We start from the raw sequence: 27,374 nt of genomic DNA on the forward strand, positions 1-27,374 counted from the left end.
ATAAATAGTACTTTACTATTGCTCTGAGGTTTTTTAAGGCCAAACACCCAGTTATTAGCCCTACTGAGAAAACATGGTCCAGATGCATTCTTAGCATGGTACTTGCTAAGCTCTTGCCATGTGTCAAGCACTCTTCTAAGCGTTGGGGGAGATATAAATTAATTCGGTTGGACACAGTCCCTGTCCAACATAAGGCACACAGTCTAAATAGGAGGGAGAACAGGTATTTAATCCCCATTTTTCAGGTGAGGAAATTGAGGCCCAGAAAAGTGCTTTGCCTGAGGTCACACACAGCAGACAACTGGAGTCGGAATTAGAACCCAGGTCCTCTGACTCTCGAGCCAGTGCTCTTTCCATTAGGCGACCCTGCTTCTCATCCAGAAATTGCCCTCTTGGGGGCTGAATGCTTTACAGAACCTACTCATCAGATATGCTTCCCGCGGCTCCATTTCCAATTCTTCCTCCTGGTTTGGTCTGATTCAGCATCTCTAGACTGTAAACTCATCACAACCGGGGAACCCGCCTGCTAATTCTGTTGTACTCTATTCTCCCAAGCGCTCACTACAGTGCTCTGCATGTGGTAAGCGCTCAATCGGCACTCTCTGCCTCAATTTTTCCATCTGTAAAATGGGTTGTGTTACCCCGGCATCCGGTTGGGAAGAAAATTTGTGAGGATTCAAGAGTTAAGTATCAGGAAAAAGGGCTTTGAACTCCTTAAATGGAAGCAGCAATTAAAACGGGAAACGAGAAAAGAGAAAGAAGCCAGAGTGTAGATGCTGGCTGACCACCAACTAAGCTATTAGGAGAAATGAGCCTCTTTGAATCTCAGAGCTTTCTCACTGATCGTTGTGGCTATCTATCCGGCTGCCTGCCAGCCAGCCACAAGCCTTGATGACTGACAAGATATTTTTCAGCCCACAGGTAATGTCTGAAATAGGAATGGGTCGTTTTCTCCCCATTTCCCCCTCCGGACTGCAAGCTCCTTCGTTTTCTCCCCGTTTTCCCCTCCGGACTGCAAGCTCCTTCATTCATTCAACCGTATTTATTGAGCGCTTACTGGGTACAGAGCACTGTACTAAGCACTTAGCACTCTCTGCTGTACTGTCCTCTCCCAAGGGCTTAGTACAGTGGTCTGCACATAGTAAGTGCTCGATAAATATCACTGATTAATTAATATCTGTCTCCCCCTCTGAGTTTGTTATGGGCTGGGAATGTGTCTGCTAATTCTGTTGGCATTTGTTAAGCTCTTACTATGTGCCAGGCACTGTACTAAGCACTGGGGTGGATACAGACAAGTCAGGTTGGACATAGTCCCTGTCCCACGATGGGGCTCACAGTCTCAATCCCATTTTACAGATGAGGTAACCGAGGCACAGAGAAGTGAAGTGACTTGCCCAAGGTCACACATGATCGGTAGAAAATGGTGACTGAATGACTTACCAGTAGTTCAGGTTCAAATCGCACAGATGATCTTTATCTTCTCTCCCATCTGGATCGCCCTTGCTAAATCATCTATTTTTAAACGGAATTTTCAAATTAAAGTAACCTTCGCCTGGGGTGTAGGAAACTGTCACCCTGGATTATTTCTTCCAGTGTCGAAACAGAGGATTTGGAATATAACTGTGACAGGAATTATTTAACTGGAAACATTATCTGTGGATGACGGCAGATTATTAGCTCTTGGTTTACTTACGTGATGCTCACAGGTCCATTTGCAAATTTTCCTTATGCATTCAATTACAAAGCTTTTGCAACCGCAGTCAGCTATTTGTGGAAGTGTTGGAATACAGCAGCATTAAATTACATTCAGCAGATCACAAAATATTTTTTTACCCAAATGTTTTTATTTAAAAAAAAAAAAACAACAACCAAACAACCATGTGTCAAGTCTGATCGTAAAAGCTAAACAAGTTTACAGACCGAGAAAGCTCATGACTTTTGTCAAATCCCTATAGAGGAGCCACTTCACTTCTTTGGACTTCGGGGTGCCTGTGGGCTGGTAGTATTAGCCAACTGAGTCGGGGGGGGGGGTCTCAGTTGACAAGCCCAGAGATGTTTATTTGGCACAGGATGTGCGTGAATTTGATTTCCATGATACGAAGAGACCGATACCATTAGTCTGCAATAACAAGCCAGAGCCGAAGGTTTGTTCCTGCAAAATCAGTCCAAACTTCCACGACTCCACTTTGTCCACCGTTAAAATACCACATTGCTTTGAAGCGAAGATGAGTTTTATTTTTAACTATTTTTAGCTCCCTAAATCGAGGTTCTATCTTACACTTGAGGTTTAAAAGACTACATGCAATATAGTGAACTCCTTTGCTCTGCCATCTCCTCCTCCTCCTCCTTTCTTCTCTCCACCATAAACACACGCACTGACCCACCTACAAAACTCTCTTACTTACAAAATCTCAGTCTCTCCCTGCGGGTGGTCTGAAATAGAACTTCTCTTCCAAAAATTCCTCTGCCCTCCATCTCTTGGCCTTCTGAGGTGTAGGTGCTTACTCCTTTCACTGCATCAGTCAGAGGAGATGGGCAGAAGAAAGAAAGAGAGGATTGAGAGTATGGGAAGGTGTGTGAACGAGGAGCACTACTCTTCTACAGAGCTCAACTTCTTGGCAGAGAATATCTTCAGAGTCCATCAATAGAGCCTTCTGAAAGGCCTGCCGTGGAAGAAAAGAGCCTTTAAAGTGGGAGGAGGAGGAACCTGAAGAGGAGAGACTGCAGTAATTAAAATGCCTGTAAAACAGACAGGCGAGCTAAAATGTCTGCCTGGTCACATTTCATTATACCAGTTCCAAAAAGAGAAGGAACAACTATTAAATCATGAGAAAAATTGTGGTGAGAATCCCAGTGGAAGATTAGTTTTCCCTCTGGAAGCTTTGGATTGGGGGGGGGGGGGCATTTTAAAAACCAGGATCGTCTCGACTTCAGAACACGGTGACACAGTGACCGGAAAAATTCACTAAACTTGCCTGACAATTTTTAATGCCAATCGTATTTATTGAGCACTTACTGTATGCAGAGCGTTGTATTAAATGCTTGGGAGAGTACAATATAACAGAGTCTGCATATGTTCCCTGCAAATTTGGGCTTGAAAAACGTCAGTTTCCCCCTTTAGGAAAAGTAAAGCCCATTTAAAGCTCCCCATCAAGCTCCCAGAGAAAAACCTACTTAAATTGTTTTCTTTTACGTACCTCCCCTATTGCAGTCCATGCATTAGATATAAGTATATAACATGTTTGGAACTCTGGAAGGAAAAGATGGTTTAACTCTGTTTTGAAGTACTTTTGAGGAGACTATGTAAAGAACATTAAAAAACATATATATATATATAAAATCAAACAAGTCACTAATTACCCAATTTGTTATACTTCAAAATGGTAGACTATTTGGTAGCATAAGATAAAAATGGTTAGGCGTGGACCTTAATACCTCTCTTCAGTCAACAGTCAAATGTCAGTACAGATCGAACACTCCAAATTGGCAACAATCGGATTTAACGAACGAAAACTGGGTAGGGGGAAAGAAAAAACAAAACCTCACAATTCTGTTTTGTCTCAGTCTCAATAACGATAACATACAAATCTGGTCTGTGACTAAAATCGGAAGCCACCGGGGCAGAGATTTCAGGCCCAGCCCGCATAGTTCCTTAGTTGTGAAACTATAATAGATTCAGAAATGGAAGCAGGGAAATGCTGAGGAGAATTTTTTGGAGGTTTTCTGGAGGGTTCTTCAACTTCACATATTACTCTGACACAGATGAGCATGAAAAGTGAGATTCCAACAGAGAAATTAGCGGGGTACTTGGTTAGAAGGCCAAAAACTGAATGTTAACTGCCAACCGTTCAAATCTCACTTATATGTCAATGTCTAAAAGGCAATGGTGAATTAAAAGGTCCAAGTACACACTCCTGGGGAACCAAGTATCCTAACCCAGGCTAGAATACTGAAACTATTTGCATGTTTTAGAGATTCCCGACTCCAAAATCGTCTGACAGGATCACATTCTTATACAATGTTTCCTCTCTTCAACGGTGTCCTTTGAGGCAGAGAGCAAGACTTTCCAATCGCGTTTTGTTCATCTTGGTTTTCCGTGATTTGCTTCTCATATTATTACTGCAAAAGAGTGCTTTGCACTGGAACAGAAAAGAGAGAGATGATTATTTCTACTACCTCCCCCGTGCTTGCTTAATCAGAAGGAAAAAAAAACAAGTGAGAGAAGAAAGCTGAGGGGATTTTCCTTTAGGGTTGGAAGAGAAGGCTCCAGTTTTAGGCAGCAGAGGGCAAAATCTGAGGAAGCAGAATGATGAGGCAAGTCATTGGCACGAAAGGATGAACAGAAAGCAGAGGGGAATGAGTACCTGAGGAGAAGCCGAGAAAAACTTGGGATACTGAGAACCACAGTCTGAAGTGATTTAGAGAGAGCAGCACGCAGAGCTCACTAATAAGGAGGTAATCTTTATTCTAATTCCAACAGAGAAGCGGCTGCCCTGTGGATGCCATTTTTTCATCCTTAGTCAATCAGTGACACTTACTGAGCACTTACTATGAGAAGAGCACTTTACTAAGCACCTGAGAGTACAAAAGAGTTGGTAAAATTGATAGATGTTCATCCCCTTGATTCTATTTATTGCTATTGTTTTTGTCTGTCTGTCTCCCCCGATTAGACTGTAAGCCCATCTCTATCTGTTGCCGATTTGTACTTTCCACGGGCTTAGTACAATGCTCTGCACATAGTAAGCGCTCAATAAATACTATTGAATGAATGAATGATGATTAATTATGGCATTTGCTAAATGCTTACTACACACCAGGCACTGTACTAAGAGCTGGGGTGGATAATAATAATAATGTTGGCATTTGCTAAACGCTTACGACGCACCAGGCACTGTACTAAGCGCTGGGGTGGATAATAATAATAATAATAATGTTGGTATTTGTTAAGCGCTTACTATGTGCAGAGCACTGTTCTAAGCGCTGGGGTAGACACAAGCGAATCAGCTTGTCCCACGTGGGGCTCACAGTCTTAATCCCCATTTTACAGATGAGGTAACTGAGGCATAGAGAAGTTAAGTGACTTGCCCAAAGTCACAAAGCTGACAAGTGGCAGCGCAGGGATTCGAACTCATGATCTGACTCCAAAGCCCGTGCTCTTTCCACTGAGCCACGCTGCTTCTAGATACAAGCTACTGGGTTTGGAAAAAGTCCCTGTCCCACGTGGGGCTCTCAGTCTCTATTTAATAATAACAATAATAATGTTGGTATTTGTTAAGCACTTACTATGTGCAGAGCACTGTTCTAACCGCTGGGGTAGATACAGGGTAATCAGGTTGTCCCACATGAGGCTCCCAGTCTTCATCCCCATTTTACAGATGAGGGAACTGAGGCACAGACAAGTAAAGTGACTTGCCCACAGTCACACAACTGACAGGTGGCAGAGCTGGGATTCAAACCATGACCTCTGGTTCCCAAGCCTGTGCTCTTTTCACTGAGCCACGCTGCTTCTCTCCCAAGTGCTTAGTACAGTGATCCCCACCCAGGCAACGCCCAATAAACACCCCTGATTGAACAAAACAAGTTAACAAGGGTACAGGCAGACCAAAAACCAATCAATCAATCAGTGGTATTTATTGAGCGCTTACCTTCCGCAGAGCACTGTACTAAGCATTTGAGAGAGTACTACATAGAGTTGAAAGACACATTCCCTGCCCACAACAAACTCCCAGTTTAGAGGTGGGAGACAGACATTAATAAAAATAGAGAAATGACGGATATGGACATAAGTGCCAAGGGTACAGGCAGACCAAGAACCAATTAATCAATCAGTGGTATTTATTGAGCGCTTACCTTCTGCAGAGCACTGTACTAAGCATTTGAGAGAGTACCACATAAGAGAGTTGAAAGACACATTCCCTGCCCACAATAAACTCCCAATTTAGAGGTAGGAGACAGATATTAATAAAAATAAAGAAATTACGGATATGAACATAAGTGCTCCGGGCCTGAGGGAGGGGTGACTAAAGGATAGAAATCCAAGTATAAGGGTGGTACAGAAGGGCGTGGGAGAAGAGAGAAATCATACGTTGACGTTTTACCGACTGGGTCTGGTTTTAAATCAAAATCTATGAACACATCATGGGTGGAGTTGCTTATTTCCATCTTACCAGGAGGTTCTTTACTTGCATCTTGATAACCTTCCACCTGGACAGTTTCTGCATCTCCTAAAATAAAAAGATAGAGAAACACATCACCACACACACCTCTTAAACTCTGTTCTTTTCCCCTCGCTGTAATTAACCTTAACGTCCGTCTCCTCAACTACCTTGCAAGCTCCTTGAGGGCAGGGATCGTGTTATAGATAATAATAATTATTATAATGGTACTTGTTAAGCGCTTACTATGTGCCAGGCACTGTACTAAGCGCTGGAGTGGATACAACACATCAAACCCCTCAGTTTTCTGCATTTCCAGATCTCTCGAGCAAAATGGGAGCTCTCTCCTCCCTTGCACTCAGAACTGCCCGTGAATTGTTTTTTTTCAGAGATCATCACGTGAAGTTGCCACATTTAATATCCATCAATCAGTGGCATTTACTCAGCGCTTACTATGTGCAGAGCACTGGACTAAACACTTGGGTGAGTACCATATAACAGAATTGGTAAACACGTTGCCTGTCCACAGCAAGCTTAAAGGGATAGAGCTCGGGGGTTATCCCTGACATTTCTATTTCCCCTTGTTCTCCAAACGCTAGGATAGAAGAAGAAACGTCCAGACTAAATTCCTTCTCAAAATGCTACTGGGAAACGCCAGAAGAAGTATTTCAAATATCAAATTGGGACCTTCAACAGCCGCTTAAAACCTCTCTCGCTCCCACAAATAATCCATCAGACAGCTATAATTGCGTGCGGGTTTTTTTTTTTGGTGGTGCTAATTTTTTTTTGGTATCTGTTAAGCCCTTAAGAAGCAGCATGGCCTAGTGGAAAGGGCACGGAGCTGGGAGTTAAAAGGGCCTGGGTTCTAATCCCGCATCCACTAGTTGTCTGTTGTGTGACCTTGGGGAAGTCACTTAATTTCTCTGGGCCTCGGTTCTCTCATCTTTAAAATGGGGATTAACACCATGAGCCCCATGTGGGACAGGGACTGTGTCCAATCTGATTACTTTGTAACTAGCCCAGCGCTTAGAAACAGTGCCGGGCACATAGACAGTAAGCACTTAAATACCACAGTTATTATTATTATCATCATTACCTCAACAAAATTATTAGTACAAAGTTTGACCCCTAGTGAGCTATTATTATTGTTATTCTTATTATCATGACTGTGGGTCATACAGTTTAGCATCGAAGACCCACTATGCCACAGCAACAGCGATTTCTCCACTCGGGTGCCAAAAGATACAAGCTACTCCAAAAACCACACACAAGTAGCCCAACATCTTGCATCCCAAAGGAGAGTTTCTTCTCTTCACTCCCAAGTGGGACCGATCTAACTGAAGAAGGGAGTGAAAGGGGCGGCCGGAGAAAGATTTCCCATCTTACCGTTTCCTTTGAAGCACAATTTCTTCTTCTGGTAGGCGATAAAGCTGGATACAGCTCCCACCACGGCCACAACCACAGCGCTTATAATTCCAGGTATCACACCAGGAGATTCAGCTAGAGATTTAAATAATTAAAGGCACCGCTGGTGAGAATGATTGCAAGATGTATAATTAAGATCTTAATTTAGGGCTATGTTCCTAGTTCCAAAATAGCCCTGCATTCGGGGCTTGATCATTCTCTTCTCAAACCAGATTAAGGGATTATAGGTACACAGCCAGCAGTCAGTCGCATTTATCGAGCGCTTACTGTGTGCAGAGCACTGTACTAAGCGCAACAGAAAACTCCTCAGAGAAAAATACGAGCAACGGCTTTTATTCTGGGAGTACTTTAGAAAGAAATTTGTTTTTGGTTTTTTTTTCTTGAAGTCATGTAACTCCTTAGACGAGACCAGAAAGCAGAGCGACTACAAAATGGCCCAGTGAAAGTACTGTCTCCGACTCTTATATGAGGACAAAATCAATCCAATTCAATTAGCAGGAGGAAGAAAGAGTTAATAAAACAGCCTGTGGTTGGCAAGGCCCTCGACTGCAAACAAGAAAACTGTCCTTGGCTGAGAAATCCTCCCCTAAATAACTGGGAAAGAGGCTAGATAATCAGGATTTATAAGAAACTCATCCTAAAAGACATTCTCTGCTTGCCTCTTCTTTGCCCGGTTTCTCTTCTGGGTGTGAATTCCCCTCCCTGCCCACAGAAGTGTCTTTTCAACCCCAATCAAGGTTATTTCTCGAGCACTTAACTGTGTGCAGAGCACTGTACTAAATGCCTGGGAGAGTACAAGAACAACAGGGTTGGCATAGACATTCCTCACCCACAACAAGCTTCAGTCTAGAGGGTGAAGTCATTTGCCTTTTACTAGTACATCAGTTCTCCGATTTTCTTTTCCTAAAAGGGGAGAAACCTACAACCCATCATTCATTCACTCAAATGGTATTAAATGAGCATTTACTTTCATTTACTCATTCATTCAATCGTATTTATCGAGCAGCAGCGGGAAAGCTTGGGCAGCGGATGTGGAAATCTAGACCACCAAGACTGTAAGCTCCAGGTGGGCACGGAACGTTTCTACCAGATCTGCTATACTGTACTCTCCAAAGTGCTAAGTACAGTGCTCTGCACTCAGTAAGTGCTCAATAAATACGACTGAATGAACGAATAACAGTCACCCATTTCTCCTCCTTACAGAAAAAAGAATTCTCAAGGAGGCCAGGGAGGATGGAAGCCAAGGAACTTGAGGCTCCTAGACTGTAAGCTCATTGTGGGCACGGAAATGGGTCTGTTTATTGTTATACTGTACTCTCCCAAACGCTTGGTACAGTGCTTTGCACAGAGTCAGCGCTGAATAAATACGAATGAATGAACGACCGCATCAGTGACTGATCATCTCCTTATTTTCTGACTGGACCCGATGGGATTTTATTGGATTCAGAAAATATAGATGGCATCGTACTCTCATTTAGAAACTTTGACCGTTTTGACCCTCTCTTATCCTGGTTAGAGACCACACATATTATAAATATCAGGCACTTACCATCTGACTGGCCATTGTGATTAGAATCCGACTGACCATTACCTACAAAAGATTAACCGACTTAGTGCGGAAGGAGTCGACGAGGTGAACGACAAGCATGTTTGAGATACACTCTTTCACGGAAGGTCACTGTTCCACACACACCTAGCTTTCAAAAAGCAAACGACTGCAAATGGCAATAAGCATTCGACCATGAACTTGGGAGCCTGTGCTCTATTCGAAGATTAAACATGGGTCTCTGCCTTCTGAATCAAATAAAAATCAGAAAAGATTGGCTAAATTGAACTGACGGTTTTTCAAGGCCTGGGACTCGAGTGGCTCCAGCGTTCTGCACGGAGAAACCCCAAAATGTTAAATTTGCTTTGCCTTAAATCCCGGTCTTCGATGTTTCCAACCGCCAAATTCCATCCTCTGAGCACCTCAACCTCTGAAAACCTTGGCTTCCATAGAATTCTTTCTCTTGTGATGGAATTGGAAAAGGGGAATCCAGACAGAGCCTCCTGGCTGGATCAGACAGAGCCACTCAAGTAGAGCCCGGGCCTGGGAGTCAAAGGACCTGGGTTCCAATCCCAGCTCTGCCACTTGCACACAGTGTGACCCTGAGCAAGTCACTTCACTCTTCTGGACCTTCGGTGACCTCATCTGTAAAAAGGGGATTAAGACTGTGAGCCCCTATATGGGACAGGGACTGTTTCCAACCTGATCAGCTTGTATCTACTCTAGTGCTTAGTACATGACCTAGCACAGAGTAATTGGTTTATTTTTTAAGGAATCTGTTAAGTGGTTATTATGTGCAAGGCATTGTAATAAGTTCTGGGGTAGATACAAGCACTTAAGAAATACCACGCATGGAAAAAAAAGGTACATTCACCGATATCCATTACGTTCAACCATTATCCCATCCCTAGTGGGATGTGATGGTGCCTGCCCTCGAGGACCTGGGTTTGAATCCTGGCTCCACCGCTTGTCTGCTCTGTCACCGTGGGCAAGTCATTTCACTTCTCTGTGCCTCAGTTCCCTCATCTGTAAAATGGAGATTCTGACTTGAGCCCCATCTGGGACATCGATTGTGTCCAACCTAATTAGCTTGTGTGTACCCCAGCACGAAGTACAGTGCCTGGCACATAATAAGTGCTTAACAAATAAAAAGGAGCTTGCACCCTAACTGGACAGATGGATCCACACGGATTAGCATACCAGAGTTAAATGGGGCAGACTAATAACAGAAATCATAAAAATTATATGATGATGATGTTGGTATTTGTTAAGCGCTGACCAAGTGCCACACACTGTCCTAAGCACTGGGGTACAACCTAATCAGTCCCTGTCCCACATGGGCTCACAGTCTTAATCTCCATTTTGCAGATGAGAGAACTGAGGCCCAGAGAAGTGACTTGCCCAGTGGAGGAGCCGGAATTAGAAGCGAGGTCCTTCTGACTCCTAAGCCAGGGCTCTATCAAAAGCACAAACAACAGCTACGTTGCTAAGCGTGCCAAGGTGGCTGATAGGATGGGCCACCTTAGAAAGTAGCCCAGTGGAGAGAAGTGACAGTTCACCTACCTCCCGGGTGAGGACGCGGGTTGGGGTTTGAATCGATGAGATCGTCATCAGAGATGCCACCTGTTGTAGACAAAACAGAAGCATTAGCGGGGCCTGTTAGACTGGACGAACCCGTGCAACAGAAGCAGCCTAGTCCGTGAGAAGCGGTGTGGCCTAGTGGAAAGAGTCCAGGCCTGCGAGTCAGAGGATCAGGGTTCTAATCCCGGCTCTGCCACTTAACTGCTGGGTGACTTTGGGCAAACTGCTTCACACCACACTGGGCCTCATTTCCCTCCTCAGCAAAAATGGGTTTTTGATACCTGTTCTCCCTCCTACTTAAGGCTAATAATGATAATAATGGTATTTATTAAGCACTTACTAGGTACTAGGCCCTGTCCTAAGCGTTGGGGTAGATGCAAGAGGATCGGGGTGGACACAGACTGCCCGGTCTGCTATTTCTGGAAGAGGCAGAATGTGAGCTCGCTTGGCTTTTTAACAAAGGGGGGAAAGACGTATTGCCAAGCTCTGGAAATGAAATCACAAGGATCTGCTTTCTGAACCCCAGAGAGATGGGATCTGGACCGGGTTACATGATCCAAACGTCTCCGGTTCCACCCAGGCCTCAGTGCCGACCTCCTTTTAATAATAATAATAATAGTTATGGTACTTATTAAGTGCTTACTATCTGCCAAGCACCGTTCTAAGTACTGAGGTAGATATAAATTAATGAGGTTGGATGAAGTTCCTGTCCCATGTGGGGTTCCCACTCTAATCCCCATTTAACAGATGGGGTAACTGAGGCCCAGAGAAGAGATATGACTTGCCCAAGGTCACACAGCAGACATGAGGGGGAGTCAGGATTGGAACCCAGGTCCTTCTGACTCCAAGGCCTGTGCTCTAGCCACTAAGCCATGGTTTTCATCACTGAATGTCAGTGGGCTCACCGGAATTTCCAGGGTTGGGAGGGGGCTGAGGACGCGGTTTCGGCTTCACGTCATCTGCGAACGACAAGAGAGGGAGATACAAATGAAGCTTTGACCCCGTGTAAGCGACAGGGCAAAATATATCGCCTGGAATCTCTACTATCCCTAACCACCCACATTAAACGGGTGGAAATCCTTCCTTCCTTCATTCACTCTGTCATATTTATTGAGCGCTTAGTGTGCACAGCACTATACTAAGCGCTTGGGAGAGTACAACCCAACAAGAAACTGACACATTCCCTGCCCACAATGAGCTCACAGTTTAACGCATGGGTCCAACTGCCCCCAAATAACAATTATAGGCAGGATTTGTCAAGTGCACGCTATGTATCAAGCACTGGACTAAGCGTTGGGTTAGAAACAAGATTGTTAGGTCGGACACAGTCCCTCTCCCACGTAAGGCTCAGTAGGAGGGAGAACAGGTACTTAATCCCCATTTTAACGGAGGCACAAAGAAGTTCAATCCATCATATTTATTGAGTGCTTACTGGGTACAGAACCCTGTGCTAAGCACTCAGGAGAGGACAGTATGAGAGAATCGGTGGACCCATTCGCTGCCAGCACAGCGTTTACAGACTAGGGGAGAAAGATATCAGAGTTCCATCCATCAATCAATCGTATCTACCGAGTAAATATGTTTATTTCTATTAATGTCTGTCTAGACAGGTATGGGGTCTACTTATTGTGGCATTGTACTCTCTCAAGCGCTTAGTACAGAAAAGTGCTCTGCATTCGGTAACTGCTCAATAAATACGATTGAATGAATAAATGACTGTGTTCAGTATAACAGAGTTGGTAGAAACATTTCCTGCCCACAAGCTGCTAATAATCAATCAATCCCAGTATTTATTGAGCACTTACTGTGTGCAGGGCAACTGTACTAAGCCCTTGGGAGAGAACAATCCATCAGAATTAGCAGACACTTTTCCTGCCCTTACTGAGTTTACAGCCTAGAGGAATTTGGAGAAAAGGGTAACAAAGAGTCGACTATATTCACTAGGATTCTGCCCTCAAGGAATCTGGTTATTGCCTTGCTTGAAATGGAAAGTCCACAAATACCGTCTGTAGTCTTCAGAGTCACCTCGACTGGAGAAGAGCTGCCTCGATGAAGCATGGTAAGTGAAATTCAAAATATAATTGTAAGACTCTGTCTGACTCCAATAGGTTAAAGTGAGTAGTTCTTTCCTAATAGTTCAGCTTGTCTTTAGCCATTCACATATATATACGCATATATATATATACACGTATATATACACATACACACATGCTGTACACGTATATATACATGTATATTCACACTATACACACACACACACACACAAAAGCATATATACATACACATTCACATACATATAGGTACCCAATCAGATGATGTTATATCTACCTCAGCGCTTAAAATCATGTCTGGAATATAGCAAGCGCTCAACAAATACAATGTAAGAAAAAAAAGACAGAGTAGGTAGACACAATCCTTGTCCTCAAGGAGATTATACTCTAGTGGAGGAGTTTACGCTTCAGTCATAGATAGTGGAGTTTACAATATAATCCTACATTGTATCTTTATTATAAATGTCGATTCGTTTTCACTGTGGTGTCCAGTGGATCTGGCTTCTTTCCCTTATTCGGTGAGCCGTCCAGTGAATATTCCTGTTTCTGGGTGTCTGGCTTCTTTCCCTTATTCGGTGAGCCTACTGAGGGCGGGGGCCTGAACCCCGGTCTATGCCCCAGTGCTTAACATAGGGCTGTGGACAATCTAAGTGTTTCATAAATATGAGAAATAAAAAGGGACTTGCCGTTTCCGTCACCAAAGGCATCGGACAAATCCAGGTCTAGGAGAAAGCAGAGCATCGTTAATGCAGAGGGCATCTTTGAAAGCAGGTGATTTTAGAGACTCCGACTCAGATTATTCTCCTGACATTACAGTCTAGTCATTCATTCATTCAGTTGTATTTATTGAGCGCTTACTAAGTGCAGAGCACTGAAATAAGGGCTTGGAAAGTACAATTCAGCAACAAATGGAGACAATCCCTACCCACAACGGGCTCACAGTCTAGAAGGGGGGAGACAGACATCGAAACAAGTAAACAGGCATCAGTAGCATCATTTTAAATAAATCATTGATATGGCGAGAAGCTTTGGACACTAATCTCCTATGATCTACCCCACTACAAGTTGTATCCCCTCCCTGATCCTTTACTTCGAGGAGGTATGGCTTTATATTTATATCCTCATTGATGTCTGTCTCCCCCTCTAGACTATAAGCTTGTTGTGGGCAGCGGCTGTGTCTCCCGATTCTGTTGTACTGTCCTCTCCCAAGCGCTTAGTACAGTTCTCTGCACACATTAAGTGCTCAATAAATACCACTATCGATCGATCAATGTCTGCCCCCGCCCCCCCGACTGAAAGTTCACAGGTAATGTACGTCTCCCAACTCTGCGATGGTATTTATTGAGCGCTTACTGTGTGCAGAGCACTGTACTAAATACTTGGGAGAGTATAACACAACAATATAACAGACTCCCTGCCCACAATGAATTTAGAGTCTCGAGGGGAGCTGACGGTTGACGATGACGATAAGCAATCTCACTTCTCCCGTCGAGGCTCGGAAATCCACCCCCGGCAACGACCTGCTGCTGCTCTCTGGGGCTGGGATACTGAGCCATTGAGAAAACATGCATCCGCCAATTCCTCAGTGACATCTCTTCATTTCAAACTTGAGTTTGGAGAAATGGGCCCGAGTCACCAAATTTTAATCAATCATCAATCGTGTTTACTGAGAGCTTACTGTGTGCACAGCACTGTTCTAAGCACTTGGCTGAGCACAACAGAACAGAGTTGGTAGCCACGTCCCCTGCCTACAACGAGCTCACGTTCTATAGACGGTACTTCTCAAATACTTCACGATTGCACTAGTTAACACCTAGTTGAGAAGTAGGGTGGCCTAGTGGATACAGATCGGGTCTGAGAGTCAAAGGAACTGAGTTCTAATCCCGGCTCCGCCACATGCCTGCTGAGCGGCCTTGGACAGTTCACTTCACTTCTCTATGCCTCAGTTCCCTCACCTGAAAAATGGGATTCAATACTTGCTTGCCCTCCTATTTAGACTGAGAGCCCCATGTGATTATCTCAAACCTACCCCAGTACTTAGTACACTGCTTGGCACAAAACAAGTACCTAACAAATACTAAAATTATTATATCATCATTATTAATACATTCCAAGTTTTCTACTCACCTGAACTTGGCTTTCTGGTGGGAACAGATGGCTTCTTTGTCGTTTTTTCTAAGGGACAGCGAGGTGATAGTCAATAAAATGTCTATTGACCTAATTCCCTCCCAGTGTTAACCGTTCATTAAAAAGGGGAATTAAATCGAAGACAATCTTAAACCACTTTTAGGTCACACTGCGACATATTTCAGAATGGGGCGTGTGGATAAAAATGGAAGTTTCACTGGGAAATAAGATAACTGTTTTCCCTCCCACATGGACTGGGACAAGAACTGTGTGTAACCTGGTGACCTTATATCTACCCCACCACTGAGTAGAGTGCTTGGCATAGAATAAGATCTTAACAAATGTCACCACCATTAGTATCATGAGAAGCTGTGAAGCTTAATGGAAAAAGCAAGGGCTTGGGAGTTAGAGGACCTAGATTCTAATCCCACTCTGCCCATTGCTTGCTGTGGGCTGCTTAAATTCCCTGTGCCTCAGTTTCCTCACCTGGAAAATGGGAATTCACACTGCTTCTCAACCTGGTGGAAAGAGTTTGGATCTGACAGTCAGGGCATCAATCAGTGGATCAGTGGTATTTCCTGAGCCCTTACTGTGCGCAGAGCACTGTATCAACCGCTTGGGAGAGTACGATACAACAGAGTTGGTAAACACAGCCCCTTTCCACAATCAACTCCTGTGTTCGATTCCCAGGCCTATCATCGGATTGCTGTGTGACCCCTTACAAGTTCCTTAATCTCTCTGTGCCTCAGTAATTCTCTTGTCTCCCTACCTCCTAGAGACGATGAGAGGACAGAGTGAGATCTTTCATTTTAAAGTGCTTTGGGAAAACAAAAGGGCTATTCGGGTTCGAGGTACTATTTATTAGTCTTATAATTGCTGTTATTCTTCTCCAAATATATTCCTCAAGGAGAGACATCAGGACAGGGTTCTACTTATTTTAATTGTATTCATACCTTCCAAGTCATAAAAATGATTTCAGTATTGAGACCCCAGTTTTCTACAGAGGGAAGATCTGAATTTATAGTCTTGCTGGAATGAAAGTTGAAAGTAGCCAAAGGCATTTTGTAGAGTTTACTCACCAAAGTCTCCAAGGGCATCCGATAAGTCAAAATCTTGACCTAGGTGAAAACACAGTCAGGTAAGACACAGAAGAGAAAATGGAGGAGATCACAACAATTAAAAGCCAATTAAATCTGGGACCGGGTCCTTGCTTCAGAACTCAGTATAGAACTGTCAGTTCATCTAACCGAGAACTGCATATTTAGCATACATTCCCGTGACTTTGTACATTACAATCCCGTGACTTTGTACATTAGTTCCCTGTAACACGGGGACACTGTTCTTGTGGAAATCCGCGTTATGGAAACCTCACCGCGACAGATGCGCCACACAAGAGGAAAGGACCTTTTCTTCGGACAGTTCCCGGCTGAATCCAGACAGAGGTGCCTCTTCTTCATTCCCCCTCTGGGTTCTAGCCAAAATGGGTAGCGAAAACGCTCATTTGGGAAGAAATGAGTATAGTCTCCTCAGGTCGCATTCCTTGGCTTCTTTTTTCGCTATCTGTTTCTTCTCTTCCCAAAGCACCTTCCTGCCCTCATCCATCATAAATGCCACTCTTTCTCTGTCCTAAGTCCCATGAATCTCAAGACCCCAAAGCCGGAATCGCTTCTCTGCCCGAGGCGGCTTTATAGCTGCTTGGTTCAAATCTATTCAAGCCTGAGGCGGCGTTAGTGCTACCTGATTTGATTCAACCCTATCTGTGAAATGGGGATTATGACTGTGAGCTCCAAGTGGGACATGGACTGTGTCCAACCTGATTAGCTTGGATCTACTCTAGTGCTTAGTACAATGCTGGCACAGAGTAAGCACTGAACAAATACCATTTAAAAAAAGAAACATAAAACAACTTTTGTCTTTCTCTATATTTAATAATCAATCGGTGATATTTACTGAGTGCTTACTATGTGCAGAGCACCGTATTAAGGACTCTGAAGAGTACGACAGTTGGCAGACACATTCTCTTCCCACCACAATCTTACAGCTCAATAATTATGGCATTGGTTAAAATGCTTACTATGCGTCAAAAACTGTTCTAAGCACTGGAGCAGATACAGATTAATCAGGTAGGACGCAGTCCCTGTCCCATGTGGGGCTTACCGCCTAAGTAGGAGCAAGTACAGAAGCTGAATCCTTCTCTCTGGTTGGGGCTGCAAGTCAATATCATTTAAAGCTTTAGTGCTTGTTCCAATTAACCTTTTTTAATGGCATTTGTTACCCACTTTCTATACGCCAGGCACTATGCTAAGCACCTAGGTAAATACAAGATAATCTGGTTGGACACAGCAGCGTGGCTCAGTGGAAAGAGCAGGGGCTTTGGAGTCAGAGGTCATGAGTTCGAATCCCAGCTCTGCCACTTGTCTGCTGTGGGACCTTGGGCAAGTCACTTCACTTCTCTGTGCCTCAGTTACCTCATCTGTAAAATGGGGATGAAGACTGTGAGCCCTACGTGGGACAACCTGATTCCCCTGTGTCTACCCCAGCGCTTAGAACAGTGCTCTGCACATAGTAAGCGCTTAACAAATACCAACATTATTATTATTATTAGTTCCTGTCCCACAGGGGGTTCACCGTCTTAATCCCCATTTTACCGATGAGGGAACCGAGGCCCAGGGAAGTGAAGTCGTTTGCCCAAGTTCACACAGCAGACAAGTGGTGGAGGTGGGTTTACAACCCAAATCCCCTGATGCCCGGGCCCGGGCTCTTTCCAATACACCATTCTGCTCCTCTGCTTCTCCGTCCTCTCTCTTCCCTCCCTGTTTACATGCGTGCCATCCCTTGGCTGGCCTTCCAGCCCAAATACAGAAGAAGAGAGCCTGCCCGCCACGTGACTAACCAAGCCCAAAGCAGAAGCATCGGTTTTGGCCCGTGTACCACTCCAAAAGGCCCGGGGTGTTAGGTTTTATCTTTAATTTAAGTGGCACCCGGGATAGTGGGGCGGGGGGGCTATAGAAAATGTGCACATTCAGAAATCCCAGCCCCAGAAGAATGCATTTCCCACAACTGCCAGCAAAACGGACGTTCGGTGGCTTGGCATGTGAGGGTGACTCACACTGAGTGGGTCCGAGCCTCCTCTCTCTTACTCACTCGCCCCTGCCAGGACAAAAGTCCAGAGCTGCCGCAGCCCCACGGTTTCTATATTCCTACCCCAAATGAGCTGTTTCCAGACGTTTCTGTAGCCAAACCAAGGGGAAAAGAAAGGCAGTGTTGCCTAGTGGTTAGAGCACGGGCCTGGGAGTCAGAAGGACCTGGGCTCAAGTCCCGGCTCCGCCATTTTTGTCTGTCGTGTGCCCTTGGGCAAGTCACTTCACATCCCTGCGCCTCAGTTACCTCATCTGTAATATGGGGATTAAGAGTGTGCGCCCCATGTGGGGCAGGGACTGGGTCCAACCTGATTAGCTTGTATAGACCGCAGCACTTAATTCAGTGCTTGGCACAGAGTAAGCCCTTAAAAAATGAACCAAGTACCACGATTCTTCTTCTTCTTCTGATCACTATCCAAGTCAGGCCTATTCCAGAGCAGCCCTGGAATTCCAGGGGGAGGCCGGGCTGGAGATGCGATATCGCCATAGCCGCAATTCCTCAGTTCCGGGAAGCCCGGTGTCAGAGGAGTCCCAAGGCCAGGAGGCAGCCCCACGGCCAGTCTGGCTCCTGCCTCAGTCCCGCCCGGCCCCCGTGACTCCCCAGGTATCCTCTGCAGCTGGTGGAAATTCCCAAAGAGCGGACACCCCGTGACACGAGCCGCTCGGCCAGAGCTGAAGGCCGGCAGGCCCAAGCCAGCCCTTCCGTGTCACTGTCCTGTCACCGCCGCGCGGCTCGCTCTTAACGGCCCTGCCCAGCCGGGTGGACCTGCTCTCTGGGCCTCACTGGGGATTCAGTCCCATGTGGGACATGGACTGTGTCCAACCCAACTGGCTTCTATCCACCGCAGGGCTTAGAACACTGCCTGGCATGGAGTAAGCGCTTAGCAAATACCATAACTATTATGACTAAGCACTTGGGAGAGTCCAGTACAACACAGTCGGCAGAATGTCCCCTGCCCACACTCAAGTTCTGAGCTCATTTATGTAAATCAAGCAATGAGTGGTACCGTACAGTACCCTGCACGCAGTAAGTGCACAATAAATACCAAGGACTGATCGAGCAGCTCCCTACCCTGTTCTACGGGGGCTCGTCTGATCCCCAGAATGATCACTGGGAGGAGGGGAGGGGACAGGTGTGACTGACTGATTGAAAAATCACTGTGAGGGGCAATCTAGAGCTGCCTGACGGTCATTCGGTTGGAGTTTGGGGGCTGGGGCATTTCTTTTTTTTAATGTCTGTCTCCCCGTCTAGACTGTAAGCTCACTGGGGGCACAGAATGCTTCGGTTCCACTGTCCTCTCCCAAGCACTACGTATGATGCTTTGCACACAGTAAGCACTCAAGACGTAAAAATAATGGCATTTAAGTGCTTACTAGGTGCCGGGCACTGTACTAAGTGCTGTATATACAATTGACTGATTGCCTTGAACCTAGTCCACCGCTTAGTGCAGTGCCCGGCACATAGTAAGTGCTTAGCAAATACCATTTACAAAAAAAAAAAGGGGGGGGGGTAGAGCCGGGGTTAGAACCCAGGTCCTCTGACTCCCAAGCCCGTGCTCCTTCCACTAAGCCACGCGGCTTCTCCGAGAGTCCCGGGCGCCAGCCGAGGCCCGCCGATAAAGAGGCTCTAAGAATGGGAAGGTTGGGAGAGAGGACCTCCCAGGGGGAAAAGTCTGAGCAAGGGGGAGACCAAGCCAGGGGAAACGGCCCCCAGAGGAAGCCCTGCCGCCCTCAGGACCCTCAAAGGCTACGGGGCTGGCCAAGCTGAAAGACGCCACCCGGGGGCCTGCTCCGAGAGGGGGAGGGGGCTGGGGGGGGGTCACCCAAACAGTCCCCAACACTCCGTGTGCCCCGCCTCGAAATCGGAGCTTGCAGAGGGAATGTGTCGGGAGGGAACGGAGGCCCCTCGCAAGGAGAAAAGGGCTGGGACATTCCAGGCCTGAAATGCCCTCCCTCCTCAAATCCCACAGACAATTACTCTTCCCCCTTCAGAGCCTTATTGAAAGTCCTATCTCCACCAAGAGGCTTTCCCCGACTAAGCCCCACCTTTCCTCTTCTCCCGCCCGCTCTCGCGTCACCCTGACATGCTCCCTTCACTCATCCCTCCTCCTAGACCCGCAGCACTTGAGTCTGTGTCTGTCATTTTATTTTTTCCTCTTCATGTCTGTCTTCCGCTCTAGACTGTCAGCTTACTGTAGCCAGGGGATGTGTCTGCTATCCTGTTCCGTTGTACTCTCCCAAGTGCTAAGCATGGTGCTCTGCACATGGTAAGTGCTCAATAAACTCATCTGCCGCCCAGGGCCTGCTCCGACCACCAAAGAAAGTTGCTGCTTTTAGGTTGCCAGCAGTCAGTCGACGGGAGCATCTGACCTGAGCCGGGGCAAATCCAGTTCAGTGACGTTTAGTCGACAGAAGTGGGATACGGTGGAGGTTGCCAGGGGTAGGGGGGAGTCTGGGGGTGGGGTGGGGCCGTTGACGATGCATGAGACCATCTGACCCTGCCCTGGGGACTCCCCTGTGACTTTTCTGCAGCCTCTGGACCGTGACAGGAAGATGAGTGACAGCCTCCTATTGGCCCCGGGGCTGCTGAACAGCAGGGTGGCCTAGTGGAAAGAGCCCAGGCCTGGGAAGTCAGAGGACCTGGATTCTAATCCCGGCTCCGCCGCCTGTCTGCCCGTGACCTTGGGCGGGTCGCTTCACTCTCTGGGCCTCAGTTTCCTCATCTGTAAAATGGGGATTCGCTACTTGTTTTCCCTCCTACTTAGACGGTCAACCCCACGTGGGACAGGGACTGTGTCCCGACCTGATTGTTCTCTACCCACTTCAGCACTTAGTACAGTGCTTGGCACATAGAAAGCACTTAAATACCACCATCGTTATTAGTCATAGTAGAATTACTACTACTATCAATAATTAATATTACTATTAATAGTTAATGCTACTGTTATTAATATTCCTACGGCTAATAATCATTTTAAAAGCCAGAGGGGGCTCTTTCTGCAAAGTCTACATCAGGGTCCACAGAGAAGGGGCGTGGCCTGGTAATACAGCACAGGACTGGCTGTCAGAGACCTGGCTCTAGCCCCTGCCCTGGCACATGGCTGCGGAGGGTCGTGGTTTAGCGGCTCCAACGCAGGCCTGGGAGTCCGAAGAACCTGGCCTCTAATCCCGGCTCCCCCAGCCCAAGTCTCCCGTGTCACCTCGGGCAAGTCGCTTCACTTCTCTGGCCTCAGTTACTTCATCCGTAAAAGGGGATTAAGAGTGTGCGCCCCATGTGGGACAGGGACTCTATCCAACCTAATTAGTTTGTACTTACCCCAGCGCTTAGAACAGAGCTTGGCACACAGTAAGCGCTTAACAAGTACCATGATTATTATTATTATTTTGGGTAAGTCACTTCACTTCTTGGTGCCTCAGCTGTAAAATGGGGGTGAACTACCTGCTCTCCCTCCCTCTTAGATCACGAGTCCTAAGGGGGATAAAGACTGTATCTGACCGGATTATGTGTATCTATTCCAACACTTAGCACACAGTGAACACTGAACAATCACCACAAACATAATAGGGATTACAAACAGAGTTATACTTTACCTCATAAGCACAGCCCCTCCACTTCCTTCCCCACCCCCTCCCTGACTCTCTCCCCTCTACGAAAAGCCAAACAGCAAGATACCCCATCTACGGGCAAGGAACGTGTCCGCTAATTCTGTTGTGTTGTCGTCCCCCAGGTGCTCAGTATAGTGCTCTGCACATAGTAAGCATTCAATAAATACCAATGAGTGCTTGGTTATCCGGGGTCACCCCGAATAAACCCTGAAATTTCACCGAACTTCAAGTGAAAACAGATTTCCCAGATGGAAGGCTTCTTCTCTAACGCCATTCTTATTCAACTGTTCACCATTAGAAAAACGGTTCCCTAACGCTGTAGGAGCCCGCCACAGTGGAAAGCCCATTCTGATGATTTTCAAGCATTAACCAGCACAGATCGTGGCTGGGTTCACCCAGCCCAGAGAGGGGAATTGGATAATGTTCCGGTAGGGTTTGTTCTATTTTGACAGCTCAGAGGAATCACCCAGGCTGAGAAATCCTGTCACAGACATGCCCCAGTCCCTGGATCAACTAAATCCAAGCTAAGAGTAGCAAACTAGGAATGTGCTTTCTATGTGGGGGAAAAGAAAAAAAAAAAAGCTAAAAAAACCAAAAACCCACCTATGAATCTGCTGAAAGGAATCCCAGAGCAGAAAAAGAGTTACTGAGTCAGAAAAAGGCCAGTGAGACAGCACTACTTAACTCAACTCCCACACCCTGGAGGACTTGTCTCCTTAAAAGTTCATGATTTCTTCAGGCTCTTTCTCCAACCGACCGCAGTTAAGCTGTTCTTTGTTTTCCAGGGCTGTGACACAAACAATTTCCAATGTGTCCTGCACTAAACCTCCTGCGTGTGCTTTTACTCTCGGTAAAAGAGGATTCTTGTTTATTTTTGCCTTCCCTTCTCTCGTCCTCGCCGGAAGAGCAATCAAATCATATTTAGTGAGCGCTTACTGTGCGCAGAGCACTGTATAAGCCCTTGGGAGAGCACAATACCACAGCATTTATAGCCACGGTCCCTGCCCACGACCAGCTTACAGTCCAGAAAACCCTTCCTTTACAAAACTATCTCCTGTCCACCTCGAATAAGGAATTGGTCTCTTTACAGATCTGTAAATACAAACTAATTTTGGAAGAACTTTCCCCTACCCAGACATACTTCATTGATCTAGGTGAAAGATGACTGACTGAAAACTTAGGCGTCCAAAGAAAAAACAGAGTCTCCAAACCGCTTAATTGATCCTCTCCACTACCATGGGCCTGGATATTTTGTTCTACTCATACCAACCTACTCAGTGCCCCTCTCTCTTGCCTCCGCTGCTGTTCAACCCTTTTCTCGGCCCCTCCCTCCTGCTTGAAACTCCCTCCTCCTGCATCAGCGTGGCTCAGTGGAAAGAGCCTGGGCTTCAGAGTCAGAGGTCATGGGTTCGACTCCCAGCTCTGCCACTTGTCAGCTGTGTGACTGTGGGCAAGTCACTTCACTTCTCTGTGCCTCAGTTACCTCATCTGTAAAATGGGGGTTAACTGTGAGCCTCACGTGGGACAACCTGATTACCCTGTATCCCCCCCAGCGCTTAGAACAGTGCTCTGCACATGGTAAGCACTTAATAAATACCAACATTATTATTAACTGACACACCAGCCTTTTATGGTTTTCCACAGCCCTTCTGAAATGACCTCTCCCCCAGGAAGGCTTCCCTCACTGACCTCTCATCACCCTATACTCCTTCCCTCCTGTCTCCCCCATGCATGTATCCCCCCCTTTAAATGCTCAGCTAACTCCCATCCCCACTCCCTCAGCATTTATGTACATGGCAATCAATGGTATTTATTGAGTGCCTCCCACGCGCACAGCACCATACCAAGCGCTTGGGAGAGTACGATATAAAAGAGTTGGTAGACACGTTCCCCGTCCCCAGCGAGCTTACGCCTGTCAAAAAAGAAGTTGCGTTTGGTCCAGTATGTCCTTATGTATCCTTTGGCTTTGGAAAGCACAACAATTGGACTAAAAACTGGGCGAAAAAAATGGCACTGGACACTAATGCGTAGAGATTCTTTTTGGCTCTCGTTGTTTAATAAAGCCTAAGTAATGTCTTTAAGCCCGTCAATGCCAAGAACCTATCCCGACCTCAGTAAATCCAGCTCCGATTTAAAGAAGACTTTGTTCCAATCGTGTCTGATCTGGCCCAAGATCCCATCTCCGAGAAGCCTTCCCCAACTACCTTTCACCTCCCCGATTCCCTCTCCCTTCTGCATCATCTCTGGACTTGGATCTGTCCCCTCGGGGGTCTGATGTTCACCCCACCCTCAGGCCCACAGCACTGAGGCACGTATCTGTAATCGATTTATACTCAAGGCCGGGTCCCTCTCTAGACTGTAAACTCCTTGCGGGCAGGAAACACAACTTCCGACTGTACTGTACTCTCCCAAGCGCTTCGCCCGGTGCCCTGCACACAGTAAGCACCAAATAAATATGAATGACTGATTACAGAGGGGCGTCTTGGAGATGATCTTTGGAAAATGATGAGCTCCCTGAAATCAGAGCGACACATTCTTCATCTAGTTGGGAGGATGTTTTCGACTTCACTCCATCTGTTCTTTCAACCCAGCCCGGGATTCCGCTTCTGACAAGGGGAAGAGGAAGCCTGGAAGAACCCAAAACAGTTCCCCCTTCCTGATGTCCACCTGACCTTTGGCTTTAAGGTTGTGGTGTCTTAATCGCCCTCCTATCTCCTTGACATCCATGGGACAAACCCACCATGGACGAATCAACCATATTTACTGAGCGTTTACCGTGTGTAGAGCACTGTGCTAAGCGCTTCTTGGGCGAGTCCAATACGATAGAGTGGGTAGACACGTTCCCTGCCCACGACGACCGCTCGCTTGTGGGTTTAGGCAAACCTTTTAGGAATTACACAACTTTAATGATATTTTGATGTCATTTATCTTTCTAAACCTAATAATTGAATTCACGAGGCCCCCACCACATTAGAGAGGGCGAACATTTGACTCTGGATTCAAATGGGGATGGATTCGAACATGCTTGCTAACATATGGTATTTCCTGAATGCTTACCACAGTGCTCAAGTGCTTAGTACAGTGCTCTGCACACAGTTAGTACTCAGTACAGTGCTGTGTCCAAGTCACTGTACTGAACACCTTTTTAATTTTTAGTGCAACTGTTAAGTGCTTACTACGCACCAGGCACTGTACTAAATACTGGAGGAGATGCAGGCTAATCGGGTTGGACAAAGTCCATGCCCCACATGGGGCTCACAGTCTTAATCCCCATTTCACAGATGAGGAAAGTGAGGCATAGAGAAGTAAAGTGACTTGTCCACGGTCACAGGGCAGACAGGTGGCGGAGCTGGGATTAGAACCCAGGTTCTCTGCCTTCCAAAGCGTTTGGGAGAGTACAATTCAGCGAAGTTGGTAGGCATGATCCTTGCCCACAAGGAATTCATGTGTAGTTATATCAAAACATCCAGTTTCCTGAGGAATCCACTAAAAGCCCAAAGACACATGCTGTTGCTAATAGCCCCGGCTGTCAAAAATGCCTTGACGATTTGCTTTTTAGATGAGATAAAATCATTCCAATGGTCTTCTCACTTCAACAAGTGGTATTTACTTTCTGTTCCTCTAACTTTGGCTAGAAAAACCTGCACTGTGGAAAAAAATCTGTGGTTGTCAGCAAAATGCAAAATGGTTTACAGTTGGAAGAATTGATTTCTCTTAACAAAAAGCACTGTAAGATGGGGTCTGCGTGATGCAATTTTAATGAAATCCTGGCACTACATTTGCATTCATTCTCAGTTAAATACAGACAGCCAAATTTTGTTCTTTACCAAGATGGAGCAAGGAAAAAGAATATAAGATTGCTCCTTTCAATGCAAAAAAAGTGACTTGCAGAGGAAGAGATGAATGTTAACAGACTGTAAGCTCCTTGTGGGTAGCGATCATGTCCCACCAGTACTCTCAACCCTACTGTACTCTCCCAAGCGTGGGTACAATGCAGAGCCCACAGTAAGTACTCAGTAAATACAAAGGATTGATAAAAACAGATGTTTTTTGTTTCCAAGGCGAAAGGCGACTTGGAAACGGGACGAAAAATTTAGAAGAGGGCAAACGCGAACGCATTCATGTAGGTGGAAACGGTGGCAGCAAGAGTTCTGATAGATCAGAGCAAACTGTCCGTCCAGTTGTCCGATATCGCAAAATTCACTTTTCCTTCCTAAAAACCCCCCCAGGCTTCTATAATCTTAACTCTCCAGTGACTGTCGTTGAACCCCCGACGCTTCACACCGGGCAATCTGCCCGGGGAGGCATCACGTGAACATTACTATTTTATTCCACCAGAACTTACTCTCCGTCCCAAGATGGGAAAAGGAACGGCAGCGAAGACACAAGGAAACTGGGAGGAAAATCCCGTGTCCAGATGCTCGGCTTCCTAAATTTCACCGTGGACGCCTATTCGAATCCCCAACTTCCACTTTAAAAAAAAACCGGTCTCCGGAAGCAGAAGACCCGAAAGGGTGGGGGAATCAACCGCTAGTGATCAGAACCAAAATCCCACTCGCTGTCAGACCTGTACTGCGGTGCTTAGCACGCTGCTTGGCACACAGTAAGAACTTAAATACGCTCATTATTATTGCTTTTACTAATACTGACGATAGTAAAAACCACCCCTGTTCTCGATCCCAGGCTAGGACTGGAATAAAGCCACACCCCAGGCCTGTCTATAAAACATCAAAACAACCACAGGGCCTTTAGCCGACAACCACCACTCGCCTATTACCAACAAGTCGGGCCTCGCAAGCTATTTGCCCCCCGCCCCGTCAAAGAGGGAGACCACCCCCCAAATACCTCCCCACGCTTTTCTGCTTCATTCCCCTCCCTTGGGGAAATTTCCCATCTCCAAGCAACATCGTCCTGCCTACGTTGGGCACGGAAGTCGTGCGATTTATTTAAAAGTTCAACCCTCGATTCGGGGGGAAAGGAATGGGGGTTTGACGTCCGTTTCTTTCTTTCCGGCTCTGGCCGCGGGCCAGGAAGGGGTTCTGGACGAATTTATTAAAACGGATTTTTTCCAGGGGTGCTAGGCTAGTCTCCAACTCGTCTTCTCTTCTCCCGGACCCCACCCCAGCACGCAAAATTCTTTTTAAAAATAAAAGGGCTTTTCAAAGTGGGGCTAGGCCGTCGTCCAAATGGGCCTCCGGCCTTCCAGATCACACGCACCACGCCCAGAAGGGATAAAGCAGTTTTTCCAGGTGGCCCCCCCCCGGCTTTCTCAGCCTAACCTTGCCCCCTCTTCTCTCCCGCCCTGGGAAAAAAAAGGGGGGGGGGTCCCAGATCCGCGTGGGATGTGGGGGGTGCAGGGGGTCGATAGGGGAAGGTCTGGAAGCCCACCCCCATGGGGGGGGGGCGCACGGAAATGGGCAGCAAGAGGGCCAGGCCCGCTGCAGGTTGGCACAGGGAGGGTGGGGGGTCTTGGGGGGGGGATCAGGTACCTGCAGTCGGGGCCGGGGATCCCAGGAGGAGGAGGAGGAGGAGCGGGAGGAGCAGGCGGGCGGAGGGTCTCCAGGTGGGTCGGGGTGGGCGGCGGCCCATGGCGTCCTGCAAGAGGTGAGGTCCGGCGGGGCAGGGGGCAGCGGCGGCCACCGACAATCGGTCGACGGGCCAGGCGGGGCGGGCCGCGGGGAGGGGCCGGGGAGAAGGAGGTGGGGCTTGGGACACTCATAATAATCCTCCTGGTGTCTGTTAA

The 27,374-nt window shown here is 46.6% G+C and overlaps 1 protein-coding gene across 1 annotated transcript; it reads right to left on the reverse strand.

Annotated features, from left to right (window-relative positions):
* Window positions 1-1,822: 1,822 nt before the first annotated feature.
* On the reverse strand, window positions 1,823-27,290 carry CD99 (CD99 molecule (Xg blood group)). The gene is made up of 10 exons (XM_007672861.3): window positions 27,121-27,290; window positions 15,965-16,003; window positions 14,886-14,933; window positions 13,445-13,480; window positions 11,613-11,666; window positions 10,690-10,749; window positions 9,130-9,171; window positions 7,542-7,655; window positions 6,168-6,224; window positions 1,823-4,139 (listed from the first exon to the last, which is right to left on the reverse strand). Exons 1-10 carry the CDS (start codon window positions 27,218-27,220, stop codon window positions 4,117-4,119), a joined length of 573 nt encoding a protein of 190 aa, XP_007671051.1. The 5' UTR covers window positions 27,221-27,290; the 3' UTR covers window positions 1,823-4,116.
* Window positions 27,291-27,374: the final 84 nt, after the last annotated feature.

This window comes from Ornithorhynchus anatinus, chromosome 15, assembly GCF_004115215.2.
Source record: "Ornithorhynchus anatinus isolate Pmale09 chromosome 15, mOrnAna1.pri.v4, whole genome shotgun sequence".
NCBI classification, from domain to species: domain Eukaryota; kingdom Metazoa; phylum Chordata; class Mammalia; order Monotremata; family Ornithorhynchidae; genus Ornithorhynchus; species Ornithorhynchus anatinus.